Genomic DNA, 25,010 nt, shown 5'->3' on the forward strand with positions numbered 1-25,010 from the left:
TATCTCATGCATAAGGAAGAGTGGAGTGTTCACATATGAACATTTCTGCTGTATGTTCTGGAAGATAAAGGCACTGACCATACACGTACACACATGCTGCATGTAGCAGAGCTCATGCTGCGTAAAGCAAGTGATTGCACATTCATAAAACTATTCAAAACAAAGAGGGAAGATAAGAGTGAAAGGGAAAAGTTTTGTTTTCAGAAGGAGAAGAGGGAGCCTTGCCAATTTTGTGAACCCGAGCCAGCTATTCCAATGCAAACCTCATGTTGTTACATAGATCATGTTTGGGAAGAGATGTAATATTAATCAACTTTCTGGCATTAAGTATCCGTTACTGTACAAAAACATTCTTGCTCTGGCTTTAATTCAGTTTTAAGTCACTGTGAAAACATTTATATGGCTCTCAAACTGCCTTAAAGGACCCAGGCAATAATTCTTTTCTCCTCCCGCAGGAACTAAAACAATGTTCTACTTCCATAAAACAGAATATTTTAATGCTGCCAATTGTTTTCCTTAAGTGTTGGGTATGCTCAGACTTCTATAAACCATTCCAGAGATAGGAGCTCTCTTCCTGAGCCCCAAAAACTACCTACATACTTGGGAGGTCAGTGGCAAAAGTGTATTTCAGGAGAAGAAAAGGACACCATGACACTGCTGGTGTTACGCAGTGTGAAAACACTCAGCACAGCTGTTTCTGCACTTCTCAAGCCCTAACCTAGCTCTACACAATTTGGACGTGGACAACTCCGAAACAAAATTTCCCCAGCTGTATGCGAACCGAAGACAAACAGGAGAACTGGCTGCTAACATGGCATTTCTTTTTGCCACTATCAATAGCACAACGCAAAACCCTTCACACATATCGGGCCATCGCAAGGAGCGTTATTGGTATGAGGCACCACACCATTTGCAAAAATCCAACACCAAGTGTCTCATCTTAGCACAAATTCATTACTCTCACCTAACCGTGATGACAAAAACAACGTCAAAAGGGTCACTCGCTAAGCAGCAAGTCCATACAAGAAGTGCCTATCTGTTACCACGAGTCTCTCACCAGGATAACAATTCAATTTTTTTTGAGCAACTTCCAGCTCCCCTATTCTTCTCCACAGGTCATACATCTAGCTACTGAAAAGCCACAGATCCCCAAATGTGTTGTGTCTGATTTGCATATTTAAATATGCAAATTACTGCAAAACGGGTAATTTTCATGTTACATATTTTTGCAGAAAAATTAAATGTGCAAAATGTTTATTGCAACAATTACTGGTTCCATGGTATTTCAACAAAAGGCTGTAAATCATCAAAATAATTGCCTACCCATTAACTATTGTAGCACTGTGCCTGAAATTTTCTCATTCTGCATTTTAGCTGTATGCAGAAAATATATTTCTTCTGAGTGTTTACCTCTTCAGGATTAATTTTACTGAAAAAGATGCACAAAGGATGACTCTGTCTTATGTACCAAACTACAAATATTTAATATTTTTTTAAAGGCAACTGAATGAGGAATTTCGACTATACATTGGATTTTCTTACAGAACACTCAAATGGTAATGTATGTAAAAGATACACCACTTAAGCCCAAGATGTACAAGCAGTGCACTGAACTACATCCTGAAATAAGAAAGAAAAAAAAAGTATCTACGATCTTTTCCAGTACCATTTTTGTTATTACACGTGTAAGGAAATTACTCCCCTAAATTATCCATTGCAAACTGAGAACCGAAACATTCTTCAGCATTTTTGGCAAGCGAGGAAGACAGCACTAAAGCAAAGTATAGGATTTCTAGTGATGCCTGCTTACTACACGCTACTGCCAGATCTGTTTTGAAATTTGAGCCATCAGAAAAAAGGCGTCTATAAAACTTCCCCCCCGCCCCATTTCAGACAAAAGGCACGCAGACTGGTTTTTATCTGACCATGTTAACAAAACACAGCGGGGACCAGGACCTGTTTTTGCCCCAGCCGGCTTTTCCACACTGAAATCTCATTTGCTCTCGCTAAGGAAATCACAAAGAAGTCTGTTTACAAATAATGACAGCTAACTCTGTTTTCCTAAAAATAAGCTAGGATTTAATTGTCTGTCTCGGGCATCTGAGGACAAATACGGCATTGCCAGGTAAGCTGGCACAGAGGCACACTTCTCTCCACCTCTGAACCTCTCTGCTGGTGTCAGAAATAGCTAATCCTGCAACCGCCTTACTTGAGGAAATTGGCCGACCATGACTGTAGGAACTGCTGCCCTCAGAGCTGTCTACTCAGCTCTATCTGGGGATGCTGCTCCTCCTCGAGGCCCTTTTCCAGTCCACAAGGCCTTAAGGCTCCTTTTAAGTGGAGCAACTCCATCCCCTTTCCCTCTGTCGACGGGACGGACAACCCGACAGCTCCCTGACTGCATCCTCCAGCTCCAGCTCGCAGCCTGCCTAACAAAACACTTGGCACCTGCACACATTTTCCTTCAGGAGCCTGCGGAGGAAACCTTCTGTTGTGCCACAGAACGAAATCAAAGTAGGGTTTATTTAGTTGCGAGGAATTCAAAGAATTAGTCTTACAGAGGCCTAAAGCCTCCCCTCTTACCTTCACGTGGAATTTCCTCCGGGCGGCAGGGAGGTGTAAGTCACGGCCAAGGGCCTGCTCGCCCTGCGCGTCAGCCCGCTGTAGCTGAGGCCTGACACCCTCCTCCCTCTGCAGAAGGTCAATTTTCTAAAAAATCAACGTCTCCCCATCTCCTCCTCCACGTCGGCAAGGCGCCCTGTCGTCCAGGCTGTGGTTGAGGAGTTCCTCCCCACACCTGGCAGCCACACTGAAGCAAAAACGCGTTGCGTAGGCCAACGCTTCCGCCTGGCTTCTCCCACCAAATTCCTTGCATTCACAGCCCCGTCCTAGTCTCGGGTGGACTGGTGGTTATTTGAGATGGGTACAAAGCACAGGCTGGGAAATAAGCGTACCCATCTGAGCAGCACACAGGCATCCTGTGACTGGGCATCCTGGACGTAAATACTGGGAACGAAGGGGGATTCCTACCCCCACACTCAGGCTGCAGTTGCAACCCAGGCATCTGAACTTCTGCACTAGCTGAGGCAACACACGCCACATCATCCCTAGTTTTCCATATGTCAGTGTTGAAATTCACCACAACCTTACTTAGGAGGTTTGAAGTTGAAAGGGAACTATGTGCTTTAAAGGGACATGCATCCTTGACGTGCTTTCCATCAAGCCGTTCTAACATCGCTTCAATATACTGAACCAGCGGGATGGATTACGTCCTTCTGACTGAATGTTCGTACGGTTTCTTAGCTGAGAAAATATTCTTTTGAAGTCAGTAGCTATATGGAAATGAAGTGATCCAGTTGATTAGTTTCTGGCCTTTCACCATTTTAACCCTGCTATAAATCCTAATGCAATTAAAGTAATTCTGATTGGAACCAAAATTCCACACTGCATTTCAGAAAGCTTCTAAAACCTCCTCCTCCAGAGATATGCACTATTACAGGCACAAACCTCTGCTAATTTTATTGCCAAATTTGACAGAAAACTTATCGATGGTGTTTTGGACAGGTCAGACTAGAGTTGAATTCTGACTTGAGTTTATTTGGGACACATGATATATAAAAGCAAGCAATAAACACACACACATTTTACTCTACATTACAAGAGAACACTTTTCTTGTAAACAAAAACTGAAAGTCGCTAGCCACTGTCATCATCTCTTAGTGAGAAATGCTCATTGTAAATTTAAGCATTCTGAAAAAGACAGATATGGGAGGAGCAAGCCAAGAGTTAGGTGCAGAACAACCCACACAGCATGAGGGAGATCCCTCCAGAACTAACATCAGTTTCTAACCAAGCCAAAAAACACCACCAATGACACCCAAGCCTTTATCTGCTGCTAACTAATCTTAACATATGTCAGACCTGGCCTAATCAGCTGAAGTTTGGCAATGACGTTGAAACAAGTTTTTAAGAGCACAGCTCCAGCATTTTCCCTTGTGGCAGCTGCAGCAATTGTTTTAGAAAACAGTTTAACTGCAACGCTGTCACCGCACGCACTCAGACATTGCATGAAGGAAAGCCTTGCACATTGCTGCATATCCCTTTTGCACATGCCCACGGATGTAGGGGATAAACACTTCTCTTGCTAAGCATTTCACTTTGCTCTTTACCAGTTAGATACTTGTGCAGCACATCAGAAATACTAAGAAAGGAGGAAGAAAAGGCAGAGGTAATCATCTGATTCTTGAAATAAGCTTATCGCAGGCACGAAGCTTGGAAGGCGACAAGTCAGTTGAGCCAACTGAGTCCAATTCATGCAGCAAGCTATGCCACGTGCTACATCAGCTTCTCATTCATACTTCGGCATTTTCCATCTAGTTATCTGTCCAAAAGGTGGCTCAACAGGCTAGGTTATAACACAGTTTGGTTTACAACCCTAATAACATCCCCCCTTGGTGTCAGAAGAGGATATTGACAAATGACTTCACCAGGAAAGTTGTTCTGGCCCCCATTTAGTAGAAAGCAATCATTTGACACTGTCTAATGACATTAATCAAGCTCTGAACCTTTGTTGTTGTATGTCATAGCAAATGCTTAGCATTTTCAGGTCCAAAGTACTTGACTACACATTGTACATTAAAAACAAAAGACTTTAATTCATTAAAAATAGACTCTCACGCTAGATTAAGTTCATTTGGTGCACCCGTCCCTGGTCTGCCTTTGTGTGTGGTCTCATTTAAAAGAGACACACATGAACCAGAACCTACTTTATTCAGAGGAAACAAAAATACTATTGGCTGTCAACCAAAATAACAGACACTGAAAAATGGGAATACTCCTGGGTAAGGAGATTTTAATTAAAAAATAAAAAGAAGAAGGAGACAAAAAAAGGAAATGACAATGACGATGAAGAAGAAGAAGCTGCCTTCTCTGGGAATTCCTATTTCATCACCTTTGTCAAAACATCTCACATTGTCTCCTATGTATTTTATAAAGGTCTTTTGCACATCTATTAAAGCAGCAGCTTCACTTATGCTCAGTCTGATGTATATTGATAAAGATTACGAAGCCATTAATGGCTCATTAAGTTTGCCTTTACTTACCCCCAATTAAGATTTCAGGTGTCTCTGGTTTTGAGCTAATTTCAAAGTGGCTGCCATCTGGGACATTCTCAAGGAACATGATCGGCTCCTTTTGTAATGATATATCACATTTAAAGCTCTAAGGCAGCACTTCTGTTACGTGCAGTCTCATTTTCCATATACAGAGCTTTGTGCCTGTTACTTTGTTTGGTTTACTTAGAAATCAATCCAAAGTGCTAAGTTTTGATCCATGACTTTTACAGCATTAAAGTGCCTGCTTGCAGCTGACAGTTGAAATATTATTAGATATGACAGCCCTTTCTACTTCTCCACAAATCGTTCACAAAGAAAAGGGGAGTTTCTGAGCTGGGGTGTGCAATAAAAAACAGATTCAGCCATCGCCATGAAAAATAATTCTGGTATATGTAACAAGGGATTTCTTTACAGAAAATTTCCTTTTGAAAAGCAGAGATGAGGACCAGCACAGTGATGTAATTGGGATCTATTCATCTCGTCTTCAGAGCAGAGAGTAGCATGAAAGAAGAAAAAAAAAAGCAGGCTCAGGTCACAACCACCTCTGAAAAAGTGCTCTGTAGAAACACCTTCCTCTCCATCCTGTTGCTAAGAGGGAGGATGAACAAGCAGTCACCAGAAATAAAGATTTTCATGGTAAACTAATACTGGGGAAGGGAATGGGGAGCACAGAACCCATTTTGAAATGATGACAGACAGAGAGGGCACAGACTTGTCATGATACAATAGCTTTGCTGGAGACTGAAAGGAAGTCATGCAGGACTTTGGCAGTAGAACACCACGGCACGCTCAGAAACTTTCCAGCATGGTTTTGAGTTCTTCCATTTTACACTAGCGGATGTTGCAACATAACACTGATAAACTTATCAAGATATGACATTAGGACATTGTGACAGAAATATTTTGTAATGAATGGCGTTTTTGTTGATTTGCAAAGAAATAAATGACTTCATCAAACTTCTATAAATCCCCTCTATGTTACCAAGAGCATAAATGCACTATCTTTACCTACGGCAACTGTGGTATCAATACCGCACGTGAGACATTAAGTGTTGCCCTTTTCACATGTTTTGATAACACTTATGAAGTACTTAGATGCTTATATTTAACTCTGATAAAACAAATTCATTCTAGATTAAGCATCAGTCTCAAAAGAGCTAGAGAGTGTCTCCAGCCCTGCAGTTACAGCTCCAGCACAGACAGAGTTCAGACCGCTAGGGGAAACAGGTTAAAAAAGAAGATGCTAACACTGCATCTCACTCCATTTTCCCATTATGGCCTACATCCTTATTCACTCAGGTCCACAAGGATGTACAAGGATTCTGTTCTTAAGTTTTTCTACTAGGCAGTGTAGGAGAACAGCACTACTTAGACTTACCTTGCCCATTTGGAACTTGTTTATGCGTTTTTCCTTTCCTGGGGGTTGACTGGCATGATGATGAAGCATTGTTTGTAGCTGTTTTTGAGTCTTCTGTCTCCTCCTCTTCTTCTTCTTCATCCTCATCATCCTGAGAACTTCCAAAGTATACCATGTTGCTGGGCAGGGCTGGGGAACCTGATCATTAGAAAGAAATGGCTCATTAACATCGTTACATTCACTTACTGCACTAACCACACTGATCATAATCTACTTGAGTGTTATGCATAGCGAGGGAAGAGGCACCCAGAGATGGAAGGTCACAGTAGTGCGTGACTAACTGGAGCCTTCTTTATTTGTTTCTACCAGAAGAATACGTATGTGCTTGAAAAGGAGGGTTCCCCCTCTCAAAAAAAAAAAAAAAGCACATTGTATTCATACTTTAGACAAGCAAACAGTCTTGCTACAAGCCCTAATTAATAGCTTTGTGTATTCAGAAAAGGACTAATGCACGTGCTTCATTTCAAATGCATGCTTTAGTGCCTTACTGAAGTCTTAATGCATGAACCAGAAGCTTACAGCCTTTCCAAATGGAAGAAAAAAGAGCATTTACAAACCAATCTGCACCCCAGTAATATTTTTAGGTTATTATTACAATAAAATATTAGTGTTTAAACTTCACAATGCTTTGCAGACCTCTACAGCATTGTACACAATGCTTTGCAGTGTTCTGGTTCTGTTTCACACAAAGAGGAAAAGTCAAACATGAGATGCTTCAATTTGCCTAACAGGTCCCTCGCAAAGGAGAGAAAGAGCAAAGGTCTCCTGACTTCCAGTGTGCTCCTCTTGAGGACATTGCTTCTCCTTTACTTCCCATAATGTTCCCCCTAACCTGCGTTGTCCACACAAGGGTAAGACACAACACACAATTCAGTGAGAGGTAAGTGAGGATCCACAAGTCTAACAATGATATAGGACTCTAATTTACATGTACCTCTTACACAACATTTCTTTTATGCATGTCATGCAATAGCATGGGCTTCTCTGCACTGTACCAGGACACGATTGTAGTACTGTATTTTAAAAAACATAAATACTGCAACAACTAGTAGATACTTTCCCTTATCCCAGGTGTTAGTTCGTACTTTGTTTTTTCCCAGGAAGGACAGGTGTCCCAGAGGTTCCGACTTATTCACAAAAAGATTATTTTTTAATGCAGAATGGGAAGAAACAGAAAATCTACAGAAAGTGTAGAATGGGGACTTATTACTTCAGTATTCCTCTGTAGCTAAATTAGACAAAGAACAAGGAGAGCTGGCTTACAGACTAACACAAGATAGTGTTAGTCTAGCTGCTGCTTCCTTAGCTAACACTTTTGGCTTTAAGCTCTTTAGAACAGCAATTATGTGTTTTGCTTGGTGCCTAAATACAGCACAAAAAACAGAATAGGCCATTCCTGCGATGAACCATCCTTTCCAAAGGATCAAAACCCCACCACAGCATCTCCCTTAAATAAATCTACAGGAAGACTCGAGAAAGGACAGAGCAGGCAGTGCAGCAGGACACACAGTGACTGTCTCCAGAGGGAGCAAAGGGCCATTTAGATGGGGACACACCTGTGGCATTCACAAAAATGGGCCACTGCTATGCAGGAAGCTGAAGCTGGTAGCAGTAAAGCCATGTGGACTTCTATCACACGCGAAGACCTTTGCTCTCAGTCTCTATAGCAGACCTCATGGGACTGCAGCTGCCCTGGGGAGAAGCCCCTGAGATAACTTGTGTATTAATCCATCAAGACTAGGCCTGAAGGGTTGTATGTGTGAACACACACGGTTATCCTAAGGGGAGATCTGTATTAGCCTTCTGCATGCCACGACTTTCATATCCATAGAGACTGATGATCAAATGAAGCTTGACTCCTGACCTATTTTGAGGCATGGGAGCTGTAACAACTGGCAGAAACAAAAAGTTTTGTGTTTTTGGCCTAGAAAAAAAGCCCAGAACTTTTTGGCATACGCTAAGCAATCATCCAGAGAAGGCAAGAGGTGCTGAGAGGCACATGAATTCTACCTGGGGGCAGCTTTAGTCTCAATAGCAACTAATTAGAGAACTCCAAGGCAGTTACACTGGGGCAATGCAGCCTGAGAAGTAAATTATCTTTTTAATTCCATCCAGGTACCCAGGTCTGTACTTCAAGCCCGTATTGAGTATCACTTTTCATCAGGATTCGAAGTCTGACACCATTAGTGCATCAACAAACAATGGCAATTAAAAATAAAGTCTCTGTCAGGGTCCTTCAAAATTGGACTCAAACACAGACTGAAATCTCTTGTAGTTAGAGAAATAAATACTTTCAGAAATTTTATCCTTCTGAGATGCTAAAATGGGGGACCAGATATGGAGTCTGTTCTCTAAGCCTTGTCTTCCCCTGCACTTCCACATCCCTGAACTTTGGTCAGCTGGCTCCAACAGCAACCATCAAAAAAAAAAATTATCATCTGTGATGCAAATGTTTTTACTGCAACAGCAATCTTCTTTCTTTTTGTTTTGTTTTTTAAGCGCAGAATAAAATGTAGAACTACGTGATTCTGCTTAGAAAGGAAGGAAGGTCTAACCCAATCGAGAGAGCAGACACAAGCTTTACCTAACTCCTGGTATTCAGCTGTCGTAATCTCAGCACATAAATCTCCAGCCAGAATGACATTTTTTAATTCTTTCCAATCCAGAACTATGAACAACAATGGTTAAACTGCATTCCTTGGACAGCTGGGACTGTTTGGGGAGTACATTTGCAGAGAAATTAGACTAGCAATGTCCAATAACAGAGTAGAGTCCTGCTAGTCCTCACTTTCCTGATCTAAGTGCTCTGCAATATGAGACCTCAGAGAAAAGCTGGTGTTCACTCCAGGTCACCTCCTCCCCCCCAGCTTTTCCTACACGTTTATTAAAGTTGACTTGCAAAACAGTAAAGAAAGGAAAAAAACAAAGAAAACCACTGGACTCAGGCATTCTTGTTCTGTTTGAGCATCGTTATGGATGGAAGACACTGAAAGAAATCTAAGAGCTTTAAGCTTTCTTGCTTGCTCTTTATATTAGAAGTACTTTCGTCGCTTTTCATAGTAAGATTTCAGTTCTGGAATAGCCTCAAATACTGAGGATTTGTTCACACCTATGTGCTGAGCCAGTTAAAAGCATTTCCAATTTAAATCTATGTACCTAAACATGTCCAGAAGGCTGGGAAAACAGCTAATTTAAAACACTGAAATAGGCCGTTCATGCCCAAGATGATGCAAATTCCAGTTATGGGCAAATGAAGGAATTAAAGGAAAGACAAGCCTGCATGTACGCTGTGAATTCATTCAAGCTAAAACAATGACAATTCATTTCGTAAGTGAAGCTGCAGTGCTAAGAGTAAAGGCTAGGTGATCACTCACCTTCTTTACTACAACAAACATTCCTGTCCTGTATCTATGCTGCATCATGAGACTGCACGGGGATGTGCACCTGACACCATCGCCTACCTCTGCAAGGGACCCTGGTTCTTACTCAAAGCTGCCAGTTTGAATAAACAACACGAAGTAGTGGTGTTGTAGCCATGAATGCCTAGGACCACTGGAGATCTGGAAAAGAACGCACTCAAAAGTTTTTTTGTTTGTTTGTTTGTTTGTTTTTAATAACTATATCAGGATGTCTAATAAAATGTATTACCCCTCCTCATAACGCTTGCCTGGCTTCACCTGTAGTTAAGAACACGGTGTTTGGCTTCACACACAGAGACTTTGTTGAGAGTTGTTGCTCTCAAGTTTCTCCGTGTATAACAGGTATTTGTTATGACAATGGCATATGGCACCAAGATGATAAAAATCCTTCAAAATGGCATGAGAATAAGGAGCACTGCAGCTTCACCAGATTCATACATATACAGACATTCATCGAACACACAGCTGTAGGCAATTCCTTGATTATTATTATTTTTAAAAATTTATTACACACTACTCTGCACATTAATATCCGAAGTAAATCCCTCTGTCTTTGCCTGGACACACTCTGCAACACAACCACGAGGCAGCTCTGCTCCATCATGTCTGCACGCACGCTACCAGCCAGGCAGCATGAGCAGAGATGAACAACCAGCCCTCCTCATCCTCTTCCCCTCCCCACCGCTTTGTTATTCTCGAAGCCTGCCCAGGGCAATCTAAAGAGCGACATTAGAATTTAATTAGTATCAAAAAGCAGAAGTGGAGAACTCCCGTGCTGCAGAGAGAGGGCAACATCTGCGCCCAGGAGGTGGTGCAGGTCAGGTCTCAGCACTCTAGGTATGCAATTCCCGCCTTCCTCGCTTTCTATCCCCAAGAAAAGCGCAGAAAATCTGCAGAGGAGTTATGAGAGCCTGTGGCCGTATTGAATTTTACAAGTCTCCTCCTGTGTCGTGAGCCCCCGAGTCGTGCAGGCAGCTGCCGCCATGGGGATTGCAGCGGATGAAAGCGGAGAGGCAGGGGGCTGCACTTTGGTGCCTGGGGAAAGTGGGTGAGCAGCCCTCGACACTGAGACACCCGTCCTGCCTCGCTCCGCATCAACAGGTACCTAGAAAACTGCTTGCTCAGCAGCAGGGCACAGGGCAAAGCTGATGGTAATCTAGAAAATAAAAATCTAGAAGAGAAATTTAAAAGAAATTTCCTCCATCGAGGCTGTCTGTGGCTGTGCGTGCATTTTTCTTGGCATCCAAACTGGCCTACAGAGCATCTACCCCACCTGGCCTCCGGTTCTTGCTCCTGTGCCACCTCTTTGGCTGTGGCAGTGTAATTTTTTTTTGTGGGGCCATGTGGTGAATCAGATCAGGGAACCGATTCAGGTTAAAATCCCAGACTAAGGAAATTAAAGTCCATTAATAAATGCTGTAACGACAATTTAAAGTTACAAGCTCTCGGGTTAAGATTTGGAAAATTTCTGTGCACACTTTTTCTTATTGAACGTGCAGCTTAATACATCACTATATTATTAAACAAAACATGAAATGCAGTCCGTCTCCAGTCTCCTGGAGGAGCCATACGTTTTACATTCTGCCTTGATGGTGTCTAGGCACTCCCTAACTGCACTTCTTTCAAGGAGGCTGATTTGTTTTGCATCAATATTTGCATAAATCACGTGCCGTCACCAAAGAGCTGGATGAGGCTGTTGCAACATGATGGGTGGGGAGAAGAATGCAGGGCAGAGAAATTAAGCTGAAAGAAAGGGCATGTAGCAGCAGGGCAGAAGAAGAGGAGCACGGATGGGCTGGGCTGGGAGAGAGGTGAGCAGGGAGAGGTAAGCCAGCAGGTGCACAGAGGCTGTGGGACAAATGGGAACAGGCAAATGCTGGAAGAATTACCGACACTGTGTAGTAATAAGTACAGTAAAGAGGGAAGGACACTTAATTTAAGAGTGGTATCTATCACACAGTGCTGCCCACCTTTCTCAGTTACCAAGTCGGGGTCATCTCACAGCCAGGAGCAGAAACCCCACAGCCAAGGCCAGGCAGCATCCCAGCGGGAACTTCTCCCCCAAATCCCTGCGGGAAGGCCAAATCACCAAATGCAACCCTCACGATGCAATTCTGCAAGCCTAACAAATTACCATGGCTAACTAAGAGATCGCAAGGCAACAAGAAGCTCGGCCAGCACACAAAGTGCCCACTCCTCACCAGCATCACAGCAGGAGTTACCTCCCCTGTGGCCGGGTGCCACTACGCGTGAGAAATGTGGAGAAAATCATCCATGGTGATTTTTCTTTTTAAAATTCACTCATCGTGGTCACAATGAGCTATGAATTATTACGAAAAAAGGGAGGATATTCAGTTATTTAAAAAATGAGTTCTGAAGTATTGTTGGCAACTGTTTCTGCCAGTATCTGCAGTTTCATTATTGAAATCCTCTCTTGAGTATTTTTGTCTTCCCTCCTATTGTGTGCGAGCAACACAAAAGAAAAGCTAACTATATCGGAAAAACAATTACCGCAGCTATACAACAAAATGTTGCCTAATGGATATGAAAGGATGACAAATGTATGTTATGTCCTCTGCTATAACAATTTGATGCTCGTTCCACAATAAGCACAAAGCAAACTACGCGTTTTTTTTTTAAGTTTTGCGGCGTTGCTTTTAGCAGCCTCCTGGGCAAGCTGCTACCCTTCGCACGTACAGCACCCGGGCCTGCTGCTCACAGCTGATGCTTCCACAACCTGTGCGTCCAGATGCATTGAACTCAGCAGCAAGTGCCTGATTAATAGAATAAACTCCCCTCTTTTTCAGCCGTTTTATTTGGCTAATGAGGTCATTAAATTATTAAATTATTTTTTTATTATTTGACAAATGCGTAATTTTCCCTCCTAAATTACTGTATGTTTTGTTTCTCATTAAATCGCATTAACTTTTGTCTTGGACTAGCTAAACACACTAAAAAAACTCCGAATTTGGATCTGAAGACTGGAATCAGAAGTATGGAAAGTGCACGCGCTTTGCCAAAAGCACTATTTCATTACTCTTCAGAATTAGCTGGCAGCTTCCCTGCAATATTTACTGAAGTACAAACCAAATGTTTTCCTCTGGACAGGATTCAAGCCGTGGTATGTTACAACCACAACAAAAATCATCTCAATCCAAGAGCCTTCTCTGTAGTTTGGGCTGTGGTTTCTGTAAAACTGGAGGATTCTTCTCCCTGAATTATTTATACTGACTCCCCCTCGAACTCCTCTCTTTTTTCTCCTAACAATTAAACATAACCCAGATGTGCTTTGGAAAAATCTTAAAACAATTCGAGACATCAGAATGATTTAAGCACAAGGCAGGTCAAGGCATGTGGGACTTAAGCCTGCCCCAATAAACACGGGGCATGCCAAGCTCTACAGCGAGCCATGGCCAGAGGTTTGGCTTCTCCTCTGACACGCGGCCCCATTTCGGGGCTGTACGCAGGTGGAAAAACCTTGCCTCCCAAATGTTCCCGATGCCCTGGCATCTCAGTGCTCAAAATTTAGGGCCTGATTCTCATTTATTACATGTCCCACTTACTACGTTTTGACAGGACAGCATAAAGACCCTGAAGTGCGAATAAATGTAATTTATGCCCACGCTTTATGGCCACTTTACAGAGCGAGGCTAAAAGAGAATGAACTACATAAACTCTATAGTAAAGAGCAATTGGATCTCACTTATCTCACTCCACCTGCAGGAACGGTCCCAGAGGGAGCTCCCCAGTGCCTGAACAAGGGGGAGGAAAAGGCCATCTCAACCACAGAAACAAAACAGAGCCCATAAACAAACTAACATTCAAACCGTGCCTGCTCCGCTGCTGCACAAATCACGAGATGTTTAGTGCTATGGCCAACATCATGGCCAGGGTAATGACATAAAGCCCGTTTTCATCTTCTCGGCCCACTCTGGACAGCAGTAGAGCTAAAGCCAAAATCAAAAGAAAATTGTTCCTTTTTTAGGGAAATAGAATAACAGGAGGGAGCACGTGAATCTTCAGGGGAAAAAAAAAGACAGGTTCCCTGTACAAACTTAAGCAAATATACACCAGAGTGGCACACTAAATAATAACAATAATGATGATGATGATAATAATAATGATGATAATGATAATAATAATAATGATGGTGTGGGGTGCCTCTCATCTACAATTCTTATCTGACAATCTCAAAGCAATTTACCTCTGCTTACCTGGCTAGATTTGGAGGCAAATCTCAAAACCACTCCTTCCCACGTCCACTTGAACCCCCTGACTACACATCCCTGTCCACCAAGAACAAGACAAGTCTGTACATCCCAACCCACTGTGCTGACATTCCTCAAATCCTACCAGGGTATTTGTTGCACCCAAGAGATCCTCAGCCCCATCACTCGCATCAAACACACCCTCCAGGGACTGCTGGTTCAGAGCTTACTGAAGCTTGGGCGCACGCTGCCGGTGGGACGAAGGGCAGGGATCACCTTTGTGAAAACATGTTGGTCACTGACCTGGCCCTGAAAGGTGGGCACCAAGGTTTTGAAGCAAGGCTCCTGCAATCACAGAACTCAGGTTTCGTGCCAGTAACTTATCCTTAATCAACATCCAGCTACGCCAATACCTATATACAGAGTTAAATGTTAGCCTCGTTTTACAGAAGAGCCGAGCAGCTCGCCTAGGGACTCGGAGGGAGACTGTGGCAAATACAAAGACCGAACCACAAGATTAGTCTTCCATTTCAATGAGCTAATTTCATCCTGTGGCTTTGTGCAGGGGTAAATATTGGAATCATTAACATCAGAAAGGGGCCTCAACACAGGAAGAGCCAGAGAAAGCACGGATCCTGCCGCAGCTGCAGCTCTTCCAGCTTGGTAACTTCTCCCGGCAGCACGAAGCCATGCGGAGATGCACACCTCTGCTCCACACCTGGAGGGACTCCAACATCACTCCCAGCCCAGGCCACAGCGTCCCTCTGGGTACCTCAGGCTCCTGCTTTTTGCAGAGCACCCCAGACCCACTTCTCCCTACCTGCGCTGATGAAATTAATCTTGTGCTAAAGCACCGTGGAGGCTGCTTACCAGCCCAGAGCAACATATTCCATACGTGGACTAAAAAGCTGCACACCGGATGCATCTCTCATCCCACGCACGGAAAGGATCCTTTAAACATCACTATTACCCCTAACCCTACAAAGAACTTCAAAATTGTGGGATTACAGTCGCCAAATGCATTTTTATTAAGTGGTTTGTGCAGCGAGGACTCTGCACTCCAGAGCTTATCCTAATATTTTCAATCCGCCCAAAAATTTCATCTCAGGCACCACATGATTTAATAACACAAAATCTATAAAAATTCTTCCTCCAGTACTTTAACCCAATTATCATAAGTCTTCATGTTTTAATAGTATTTTGGAATTATAAAAAACTAACCCAGACTGCAAAGCATTTAAAACCTTACGTTTCTGGACAGCGTCAGCATTTCATTGCCTCTCTCCCAGCCCGATTGAGTCGCTGTTCCATTTCACGTGCTTACTCTGATCTCCTGAGCACATCTACGTGGTGGTAATGCTCTCTCCTGGAAGGCCGAGGCCTCAAATAATGTCCCTGATGCAGTCTTTGGCCCTCGTGGAGCTGCCCTCTTCCCACTCTCAGAGCACTCACACACAGCCCTGCTGCTGTAGTGGCACCTGCCTTGCACCCACCCATCCTCCAGCCCCATTCCTGAAGAGTCCCTAAAAACACAACCCAGAGGATGCTCAGCTCAGGCACTGCACCCTAATGAGATATTAGGAAGAAGACTGGGATCTATGGCCCCCGAGCACACCGCCCAAGCAAGGAGGTTAAGTACAACGAGCAAGGAGGTTAGGGAGGTTTTCTATTTTGGTTTTGCCCAGTTGTAATAAATCATCACGTTGCTAAATCATCGCAGTGCTCAAAGAACAGAACAGTCACAGGTTTTGTGGAACAGTTAAAACAGTCTAAAAACTCGATTTGTGAGATCTCAATTAAATTATCTTTATTTAGGAATCCCTGAAATTCTCCAGCATGCAAGTCCCAGAGGCCCGGCTTAATTAGAAAATTGATCATGGGAAAACTTTTTTAAATGTAGGCTCCTAATCATAGCCTTTCTGTTATCACCTTTTGCCAAGGATCCATTTCCCTCCGAGGGGCTCGCTTCTCCATCCCCCTTTAGCTCTGCCTTACTCCAGTTGCGCTATTTTTAAATTGTAAATAATTACGGAGAGAAAAGGCAACTTAAATGCACCGTAATGGAAGCTATTAAGAAAAGTTTGATCAGAGGCAGAAAATATAGCCAAAGTGAATGCCATTGTGCGACGGCAGGGAGATGACATGCTCATATCTACACAGGCTGCAGAAAGATACTAATTATGCCTCTGGCAAAGGGCACACAGGCTCCTTCAAAGAACCTATTTAAAGATAAGAACACTGCAGACAAACACTTCAGAGATATCTGTGCTAGTCCCTTCCTTCTCGTGCTGGAAATTCTAGGTCACAATTTAAAAAAATAAAAAGAGGAGGACTTTAAAATAATAGGAAGGGGGGAAGAAGGGGGAACTTGCCGAATCCGGTCAGCTAGATGTATTCCTGCGTGCCCAGATATTCATCAGCTGTTACAGCTTTTGCATCCCATTCTGTTTACCTTTTAAGAAGTAATTAGTACATTGCATTGTCAAATCAGGAGTTCAAAAAACAAGCTCTAATTAAAAATACGTTGAAAGCCCCTAGTATTCTTGCTAATGAAACCACGCAGGTCATCTTGGTTAAATTACCTCCCTTTGAAATCACAGGATGCTAAAAAAGAAATAAATAAAAATGCCGTGGATTGTTAGATTTTCTAACACGTAGCAGAAGCCCAGGTAAATTGGATTCTTCTTCCTAAATATTGGACCCTGCATACGGAAGGAGCCTTTTTTCCACGTTGTGGCACGACAGCTCTGTTCCCCTGCCCACAGAATTCAGTTGCTGCTACCTAAAACAAACCCCACAGGGTACTGAAGAATGAACTTCTAGCTGGGGCTGGGATTTTTACATTTCTCTGTTTAAAAAATTTAAAAATGAAAGTACGGCCTGACAGGGTGCCACAAATTTACCCTCTGCTTTTCACACTGCTGCTGGGTGGGGTGATACAAGGAGAGAAACATGACCACAAAGCTGTTTTCCCACTGGTCCTGGAAAAGACTCCCTCGATGAAGCAAAGCTCTGACCTTGAACTTACAATGACGATCAGAGCATTTTGAAGGACTGGGAACTGAGAGACCCAACTTTAAAAAAAAAAAAAAATTACACAAACATAGGGTTTTACTGTCCAGCATCATATTACTACTACACTTACTACAAAAAAAAAAAAAATTCAAGGAGCTGAGCTTATATCCTGTCAGCGTGTTTTTTATGAGTGATGCAGCACATTTCCATGTGGCTCTGTGTCTCATTTCATCATGCAAGAGCAAACTGCCAGGGCTGGAGAGAAGGCAGAACTGACCACAGGGCCCATGATGCAAGCGATTTGGATCCCTCAACACTTCCATAAATAATTGCACGCAGGTTCACAACCAAAGCAACCCTCTTCCAAAAAAACAGAAGCCTTTCTGACACAGGGTTTAAGCAAGCTTTGTTCGGGGGTGATGGAGCAATGAACTTTTTGAGAGCTGAAACAGAGGGTCAACAGCTTCTCCTTTTTGGTTTCTTTCACAGCCTGCTTAACCAGACCAAGAACGTGCCATGTGTGGCACTCCTAGCGCAGATTTTCCCTCGTGGTTTTCAATACCATTATAATTGGGATCTTGCCGTCTGAACGCATGTGTTGTCTGAAATATATGAGTACTCCTGCATACTGAAGAAATTAGGAATGAATTGCAAGTCCTTAATTGACAGTACAAAACATCAATTATTCTACAGATGAATAACAAAGAAGAAAATTACAGGTGCAAGAGCTAAACAGCCACTGATTAAAATAAAATTAAAAAAAAAAAAAGAAAAAAGAAAAACCTTCTGAATGAAGCACTGGAATAGGACAAAAGAACCTGTGCTTCGTATTTGCATTGTTAAAGCAGAACGCTAAGAAACAGTAGGAAATAAAAAGGGAGATAAGTCACATCCCCACTCAGGTCGCCTTTCTTGAAGTGCAAGTGCCTTCGAAGCTATAAATAACACACGCTTAGTTAGCAAGCAGTGGAAACAAGCGTGTGAATGAATGCAGCCATGTGTGCTCACCCTCTCTCTCGCACACACACACACACACACACCCCCATCTGAATTTTCCCACCAACAACTGTGGCAGTTGGCCCAGATCACAGCAGTGACATGCTGCCAACAGACTGATCAACCTCACAGCAGACTAAATTAGAAATACATTTCCACAGATTAAATTTCAGGGGACTGCGATGCCACTTTAAACTCCATTAGATTCTGCTCCTCGCAATCCTTTAAACAAACACAAAAGCTGGTGAACAACCCCCCCTCCACCTACCCGCTTTACCAGAAGTCCCAACAGGAGGGAGGCTTCGGTTTTAAGACCAGAGTCGAGACAGATAAATTAGCAACCAGCCTACAGCTGCCCCTAGCCTGATATCTCACAGAAGAGAGATAAATTTAAAAAAGAAAGAGAAAAAAAAAACGTGCAGCGTTCAGGTGGGAAAGCCTCAGCAAGGTGTTATGGGTGGAGTTGACTACACCTGTCAGCAGATGCAACAGAGACCTCAGAACTGGCACGGGTAACTTAAACACCAGTGGGAACAACCAGGCTTTGAAGGATTCTACCCACCAGGTAAGCCTTTTGCAGACAAGCCCTATCTGTAAAAAACACACACCCTTTCAGCAGATAATGGGACAAAACAGCAAAAGGCATCACTCCAGCACTTCAAGGACAGAGCAATGATTAGCTACACGGGGTGGGGGGCACCTGCCAAAATAGAAACAAAAATGACCACTTGGGCAAGGCGTCCTCCTTTTGCTCAATCTGGACAGTTAGCTGTGCCTCGTGTGAAGGTCCCTAACTCTGGCAGGCAGGCTTGCAGACGCACACCAGCAATCAGCTGCTCTGTACGGCTCCAGCCAGGCTCAGGCACCTGCTATCAGGTAAGTGGGTATCTCTCAGCAGAACTTCAGATGCCTTGTTTTCACCAGATTTGCACAGTGGAACATGTTTTAATTATTAATATGGTAACAATCCAGCTTCTGGGACAGGTGCAATTAACAGGAATCCTTCTACCCTCTATCAGACAAAAAGCATCGCTTGAATTGAACAGCAAAGGACAGCGAATAGGCAGAAAAAGGGAATTTCCAACCAGATTTCTCTCATTGCAGGAACAAGCACTCTGGAAATTTAAGCGCCTCTTCAGTTTATAGTCAGGTAAAACAAATGAGGATGGGGAGAACTTAAAGAGAGCTAGGCAAAAACCCATTCAAGATAACAGTGTGCTAAAGCGTAAAAGAAATTTCCTTCTGCACTATTACCAGCCTCGTTTTATGGCCTTTACAACCACAAACGTGAATGCTCCTGCTGCAGATAGAGCCAAATTACTGGAGTTGAAATGCACACAATATATTCAAGCACAGCACCAGTGCGTTTGTCTAGCTGCTATGCAGCGTGTGGTGCTGTGGCTTGGCCATGAAAGAGATTGTTCCCCCAAGCTGTTGCAAGAGTCTTACCTCGAAGACAGAGGAAAGTAAGAAAATCTTCTGTCTTGGGCTTCCTTTTGGAGAGGTCAGAAATCTGAGTGGCGGGAGGGGGTAACAACGGCTCCACTATCTTTATTGGAGTTGTGCTGGGACTGTTTGGCTGGGATTGAGCAAACTTCCTTTGTGCTTGCAGCCTTGGCCTGTGGAAACAAGAGCACATCAAAAGCATGTTAGACAGAACTTGCAGGAGAGACATCAGAACATAAAAAATCACTGCTTCAAGAGAGATCAGTATCCATCTCCCACAAGCGTTATCCATAACTGAGTTAACTGTGAAGGTAGGACTTCAATTGCTTTACCTCTGGTATCTTCTGCAACAATTCAGAAAACTGGGAAGGGAACATCTTGACCATAAAATTTTTGACTACAATTTCATATGTTCCAGACACTTTCTTGCACTTCAGGCACTTACAGTTTACTATTCACTTGTTTGGAAATCAAATCTGTATTTTGCACGTGGAAAGTGTCTTTTTCTTTTTTTAAGCATTAGTCTTCTTCACTTTTTTTTTTTATATATATATTATTATTTTTAAATCACAATGAATTAATCAATCTAAAAATGAGGTGTACTTCAGCCCCAATAAAGCTCTTAATTTATTCCAATCTGGGAGAATCTTATTTAAATAGCAAAATATGTATTAGTATACACGGTATCTATACTCGCATCCAGTTCTACAAAAACAAAGCAAAACCTTTAGGGAAAGATATTTCTGACTGGGAAAACATCAGGCAAAAGCCACTCGATTTTCATTCCCTTGGCCAGGGCTTCGAAGACAGGAAGCAAGGAGGTCTGGGCTGTGGTTAATAAGTATTTATGATGAATTTGTAATAACAAAGGACATGCACAGAGTCGTGGTAGTGGGCAATGGACTCACGCTCTCTGGTAAGACTTAGAGTGTGACCATATGTACAGTTATGGGAAATGAACAGAAGCAAGTGGTTTTGGCAGTCAGGCTGCAAATTATTTCAAGCCTATCTGAAGGCTCTGATTAACTACTAGGTGGCAATGAATATGATTTTCTTTCATATGTCTAGAACACAAATTGGCATTAGGGAATGTGCTTGGGGGCAGGACAGATACCCAGAGGGGGTCTCGCCAGGAGCCTGACTCGGCTCAGCATTTAAGAACATGCTAATTTCTCACTTAAGCAACTGGGACTCTAATTATGATCTTTATTACAGCTTCAAAAAGGAGAGAAGCTGCTGAAAGAACTTAAAACCTCGTTGAGAAAGGATGCAATTTTATGTCATTTTCCTCCCTATTAGCAGAGTATTTACATAATGTAAAACTGAACCACGTATCGAACAACACTACAAGGAAAAGCCAGGTCTTGTTATTCCACTGCAGGCTTTACTGTTATGACTTAACGAAAGCACAGATACCGTTCAGTGTGGATGAAACACGTAATTGGTAAACCTCTTCTTTTTCACGGATATTAAACTTAAGTGGTCGGGTAGGAAGAGGTTTGAAACTGTATCTTAAACTTCCTCATTTTTGTGGCTAAAGCAGGGAAAAAAATGTTTTAAATCCCAGCAGCGTTTATCCACATATATGCACGTCCTCTAATGACAGCAGAGAACAAAACCAGCATTCAGCAATTTTCTCCCTAAGCTCCACATAAAATTGTCCATGTCCTCACGATCCTCACGCCTCCAAATAACTCCGACAAAAAAAATCCCTGCTCAACCCTCCCAGCAATTCTTACTGTTTATTTGCATCTCCTTAGTGACAAGTATATTATGGTGTTTATAATATTATTTTATTTTTTTTTTTATCACAGTGCTTGTAATTTGTGAACTGGAACTAAAAGACTAATTGAACACATATTTCCTCGTATCTACGAGGAATTATCTTTCCAGAATGAAGGTCTTATATAGATCTACCTATATATTCCCCGAGTTACTCGGATTGCATTGCAAAGTGCTATTCTTCCAAGCAGACAGAGGACTCTTGCATAGGATGAATGGGATTTTAATTCCAACCAACTACATTTCTATCAGCAAAACCACACATGTGGCCAGAGAAAAACGCTTTGTGTTGGCTTCTGTTCTGCACAAAACATATGCTCTCTGGCCAAAAAAGCAGACTATAAAGGTCAGCAAGTGAGATCCCTGCCTGCTGCTGTCATCTGTGGAGCGATTCTTCCCCACAGACGTGCTGCTGAGGCCGGGCTGTTAAAAACACGCACAAGCCACTGGCTGGATCGGCCAAACGTTTCTCGGAAACTACCTGCTTCAGCCCGGTGTGATCAAAAGTATGTAGCAAGGAGGACTCTGCAATCCCCCGAAAAGCAAGAAGTAAGCATGTTTTGTGAATCAAAATTAACCCTTCGTAGCAAGGCCAGGCCTGGGGGTCTGCAGCATCTCTGTTATCGGTCCCTGAGGCACGGAAGGGGGATTAGGGAAGGACTAGTGGGTTCAGCGTAAATGTTACATGAATTAGGGAACTGCAAGTACTTTGGGCTTGGTATTTCTTTAAAGATCTACTTTCTTCTGGCCTTCCTTTCCCAGCACGAAGGACTCCTGCTTGCTTTGCTCGCCCCGTCCCGCTGTGCTGGCCTCCCCTCTCCCGCCCGGGCAGCGGGGCCATCTTTTCCCCATCCCCGGCTGCAGCTCCCGCAGGGGCCCTCCATCTCAGCGCCGACAGCTAAAAAGCCAGACCTTTCCTCAGATTCCTTTCAGGCTACGGCCGTGAACTTTTGCCGTTTCCTGAGGAGGCAGCGGAGACTTGTTGCCGTATGATCAAACGTGTCAGGGATGCTTCCCCTCCACTTCAGCTGCGCCTTGCCACGCTTCCTCTCGCTTGGCCGTCCCTCACTCACCAGCTCCGCAAAACCAGGCCTGCTTCTTCTCAAACACTGCTTTCTTCATAAAACCCCGAGCAGTTACGGAGCCATCAGCATCACCAATTCAGTTTACAAAAGCTACAAACGAAGGGACCCTTTTATGAGTGCCGTGTCCTCGAGGTTTCTGTGATAACTGGTTTATGCACAGGCAGACATTTGCTCCACGGGCTCCTGAGGAGCCATAAGGAGGGTGTAAGGAGCCTAAGCATACCCAGGAAACAAAAGCAAGCCTTCAAGCAGCTCCTGCTCCGTGTTTGTGTGCAGATGGCCACTCTCAAAGGTGGACCAGCAGAGGAAAAAAACACACATACGCATTGCAAAACACGGGTAACACAACTCAGGGCTGCTTGCTTGCGAAGGAACGCACGCATCTTAACAACCTGATACCTCCCCGTGAAAACCTCTGGAAGCATAAAACCAATTATTTCGGGTACGGTTTCCCGTTACACTTAATCCAATAGAAGTGTGAGGCTGCTGCCAAGGAGGAGGGAGGGAGGGAGGGAGGCTGGGCCCTCGGCTCGGGCTGCCTCCAATGCAGCCCAGCAGGCCGCAGCGCTCGCTCCGCAGCCAGCAGGAATGGGTGAAGAGGCAGCAGCAGGGCTCAGGAAGACATTTCGTGTTTGATAAGCTCGTAACAACGCCGGTGTGGTTTCACTCTTCACTTGTTAAGGCGACGGTTTCTGCCAGAGTGACCTATTTAGCATACATCGGGCAACGGGGGACGGATTGGCACACGCGGCAGAAAGAACGACGACGACAACAGCCACCCTGCTTGCTTCCTCCAAATAAATTGCTCTCTCTGTCCTCGTCTAAAGGGGATGTGCTACACAAGGCTTGCGAATATTCAAACGGAGGAACTGTGCGAGAAGGAAAAGGATGCGGGAAAAACTCCACACCACATCTAACCACCTTGCAAACACCGAACAAACAGCCAGGAATATCCAGGCTACTCAAAAATAAATAGTATCTCACCTTCTATCAATAGAAAGTTGTTTTCCTTCTCCTATTTTTGATAGACTTGAAATGTCTACCTAGGAGACAACATTCAAAAAATCCTCTGTCTGAGAAAGCCTTTGGTTCCTTTTGGTATGCTTCGCCTCTACACAGCCTCCGGTTTAGGTCTGAGACTGCAAATTACAGCCAGAGACTGAAACTGCACAGCAAAAAATATCCCCAGCGTACAAACTCCGGCTAGGCTAAAAAACATTTCTCTACAAAGTGAAATACACTTTTTGATGCTTTCCTCGCCTGGAATTTATTTTTAGTCGAATGTTTGAAGCAAATGATGTTATTTATAATCAAAACGCTACAGTTTGTGTTAGCTAAAAATACTTCAGAAATGCCTTTTAAAATAGAGTCTCCTCGCACCATTTCTTCAGCATGTAAAAAAGGGACGTGTTTAGTAAGAAAACACACACTGTACAAAGGCAGTTTTTTCTTTGCAAAGCAAAGCTCGCGCTGGTAATACCAGCCTGGGCTACATTTAGTAAATATTAATACTCCAGATAACCCTGCGTGCTGTTAGCTACAAACCACGCATTAAATTCGCACCATGTTAGATTCAAAACCAAATCCCTACAAAAATCTTCCACTATCTTCACTTTATTTCTCCGTAACACCTAAACAAAAGCAAAACGCAGGTATTGTACAACAAGGAAGTGCAGTGTGGCAGTAGGCACAATCAATTTGATAACACAACCGTGTTCATACTAATCTATTTATAACAAATTCAGGGGTTGAGAAGCTGACCGCACAGCCAGGCATCTCAACTGGCAGGAGATTTGCCAAACAAACTTTATCTGTTTCAAACATTCTCCAATCTCTAGTAACCTGCAGATTTTCGTCGAACTTCCTGCTTGTTATATACTGCAATATTTGCTGGCTGTTTCATCTCATAACCTTTAACTTACTCTTTGAACTTCATTTTTATCTTCGTTGTTTCCTGCTTTTCTGTCGCCTGATGTTTACGTCCTTTTTTCTTTCTCATGGCACCACTAGAGCTACATTTCCAGACTCTAAAGGAACTGTAGCTGCTTGAGTGTCACCATTTCATGATTAATTCACATTTCCCTTTTTGATGAAGCAAGTTTTCCAATTTCTGAGCTGCTAGGCATCACCCTGCAAGCAAACGCTAAGGGCTCTGCGTCTCTTTCTAAAAGCAGCATCAGTATTTGGTTACTTTGCTTTAGTCATTTCTCCTCTTGAGAAACTGCAGTGTATTTGTAGATATTTAATTGCATTACATTAAAGTGGCTACTACCATCTAGTATGAGTTTTCACCAAATAGCACGGTGATAATGGAAATACAGGATCACTGCCTGACCTAGGACTAGCTGTTGCTGCCATGGGCAGGCTTTGGCACAGATGGGAGCTCCAGTTTTCAAAGCCCAAGGTAAGCATGAGAAACTCGGTGCTAGAGGTATCACTCTCATGGGACAACTGGGAAATTCTGACCCAATATTGCACATGCCATCAGGAGGTACGGCTACATTACATTTTGCACTTTCATTCCTGAG

General features: G+C 43.3%; 1 protein-coding gene across 2 annotated transcripts in view; it reads right to left on the reverse strand.

Moving 5' to 3' along the window:
• JARID2 (jumonji and AT-rich interaction domain containing 2) overlaps nucleotides 1-25,010 on the reverse strand; it is a 202,810-nt gene that overhangs the window by 38,872 nt on the left and 138,928 nt on the right. For both annotated transcript variants that reach the window (XM_038175718.2, XM_027451254.3), the window contains exons 4-5: nucleotides 19,619-19,788; nucleotides 6,493-6,669 (exon numbers count right to left, since the gene is read on the reverse strand). In XM_038175718.2, coding sequence (XP_038031646.1) covers nucleotides 6,493-6,669; nucleotides 19,619-19,788 — 347 coding nt within the window. The remainder of the gene's footprint in view (nucleotides 1-6,492; nucleotides 6,670-19,618; nucleotides 19,789-25,010) is intronic.

The sequence above is a fragment of the Anas platyrhynchos genome, chromosome 2, assembly GCF_047663525.1.
Source record: "Anas platyrhynchos isolate ZD024472 breed Pekin duck chromosome 2, IASCAAS_PekinDuck_T2T, whole genome shotgun sequence".
Classification (NCBI taxonomy): Eukaryota; Metazoa; Chordata; class Aves; order Anseriformes; family Anatidae; genus Anas; species Anas platyrhynchos.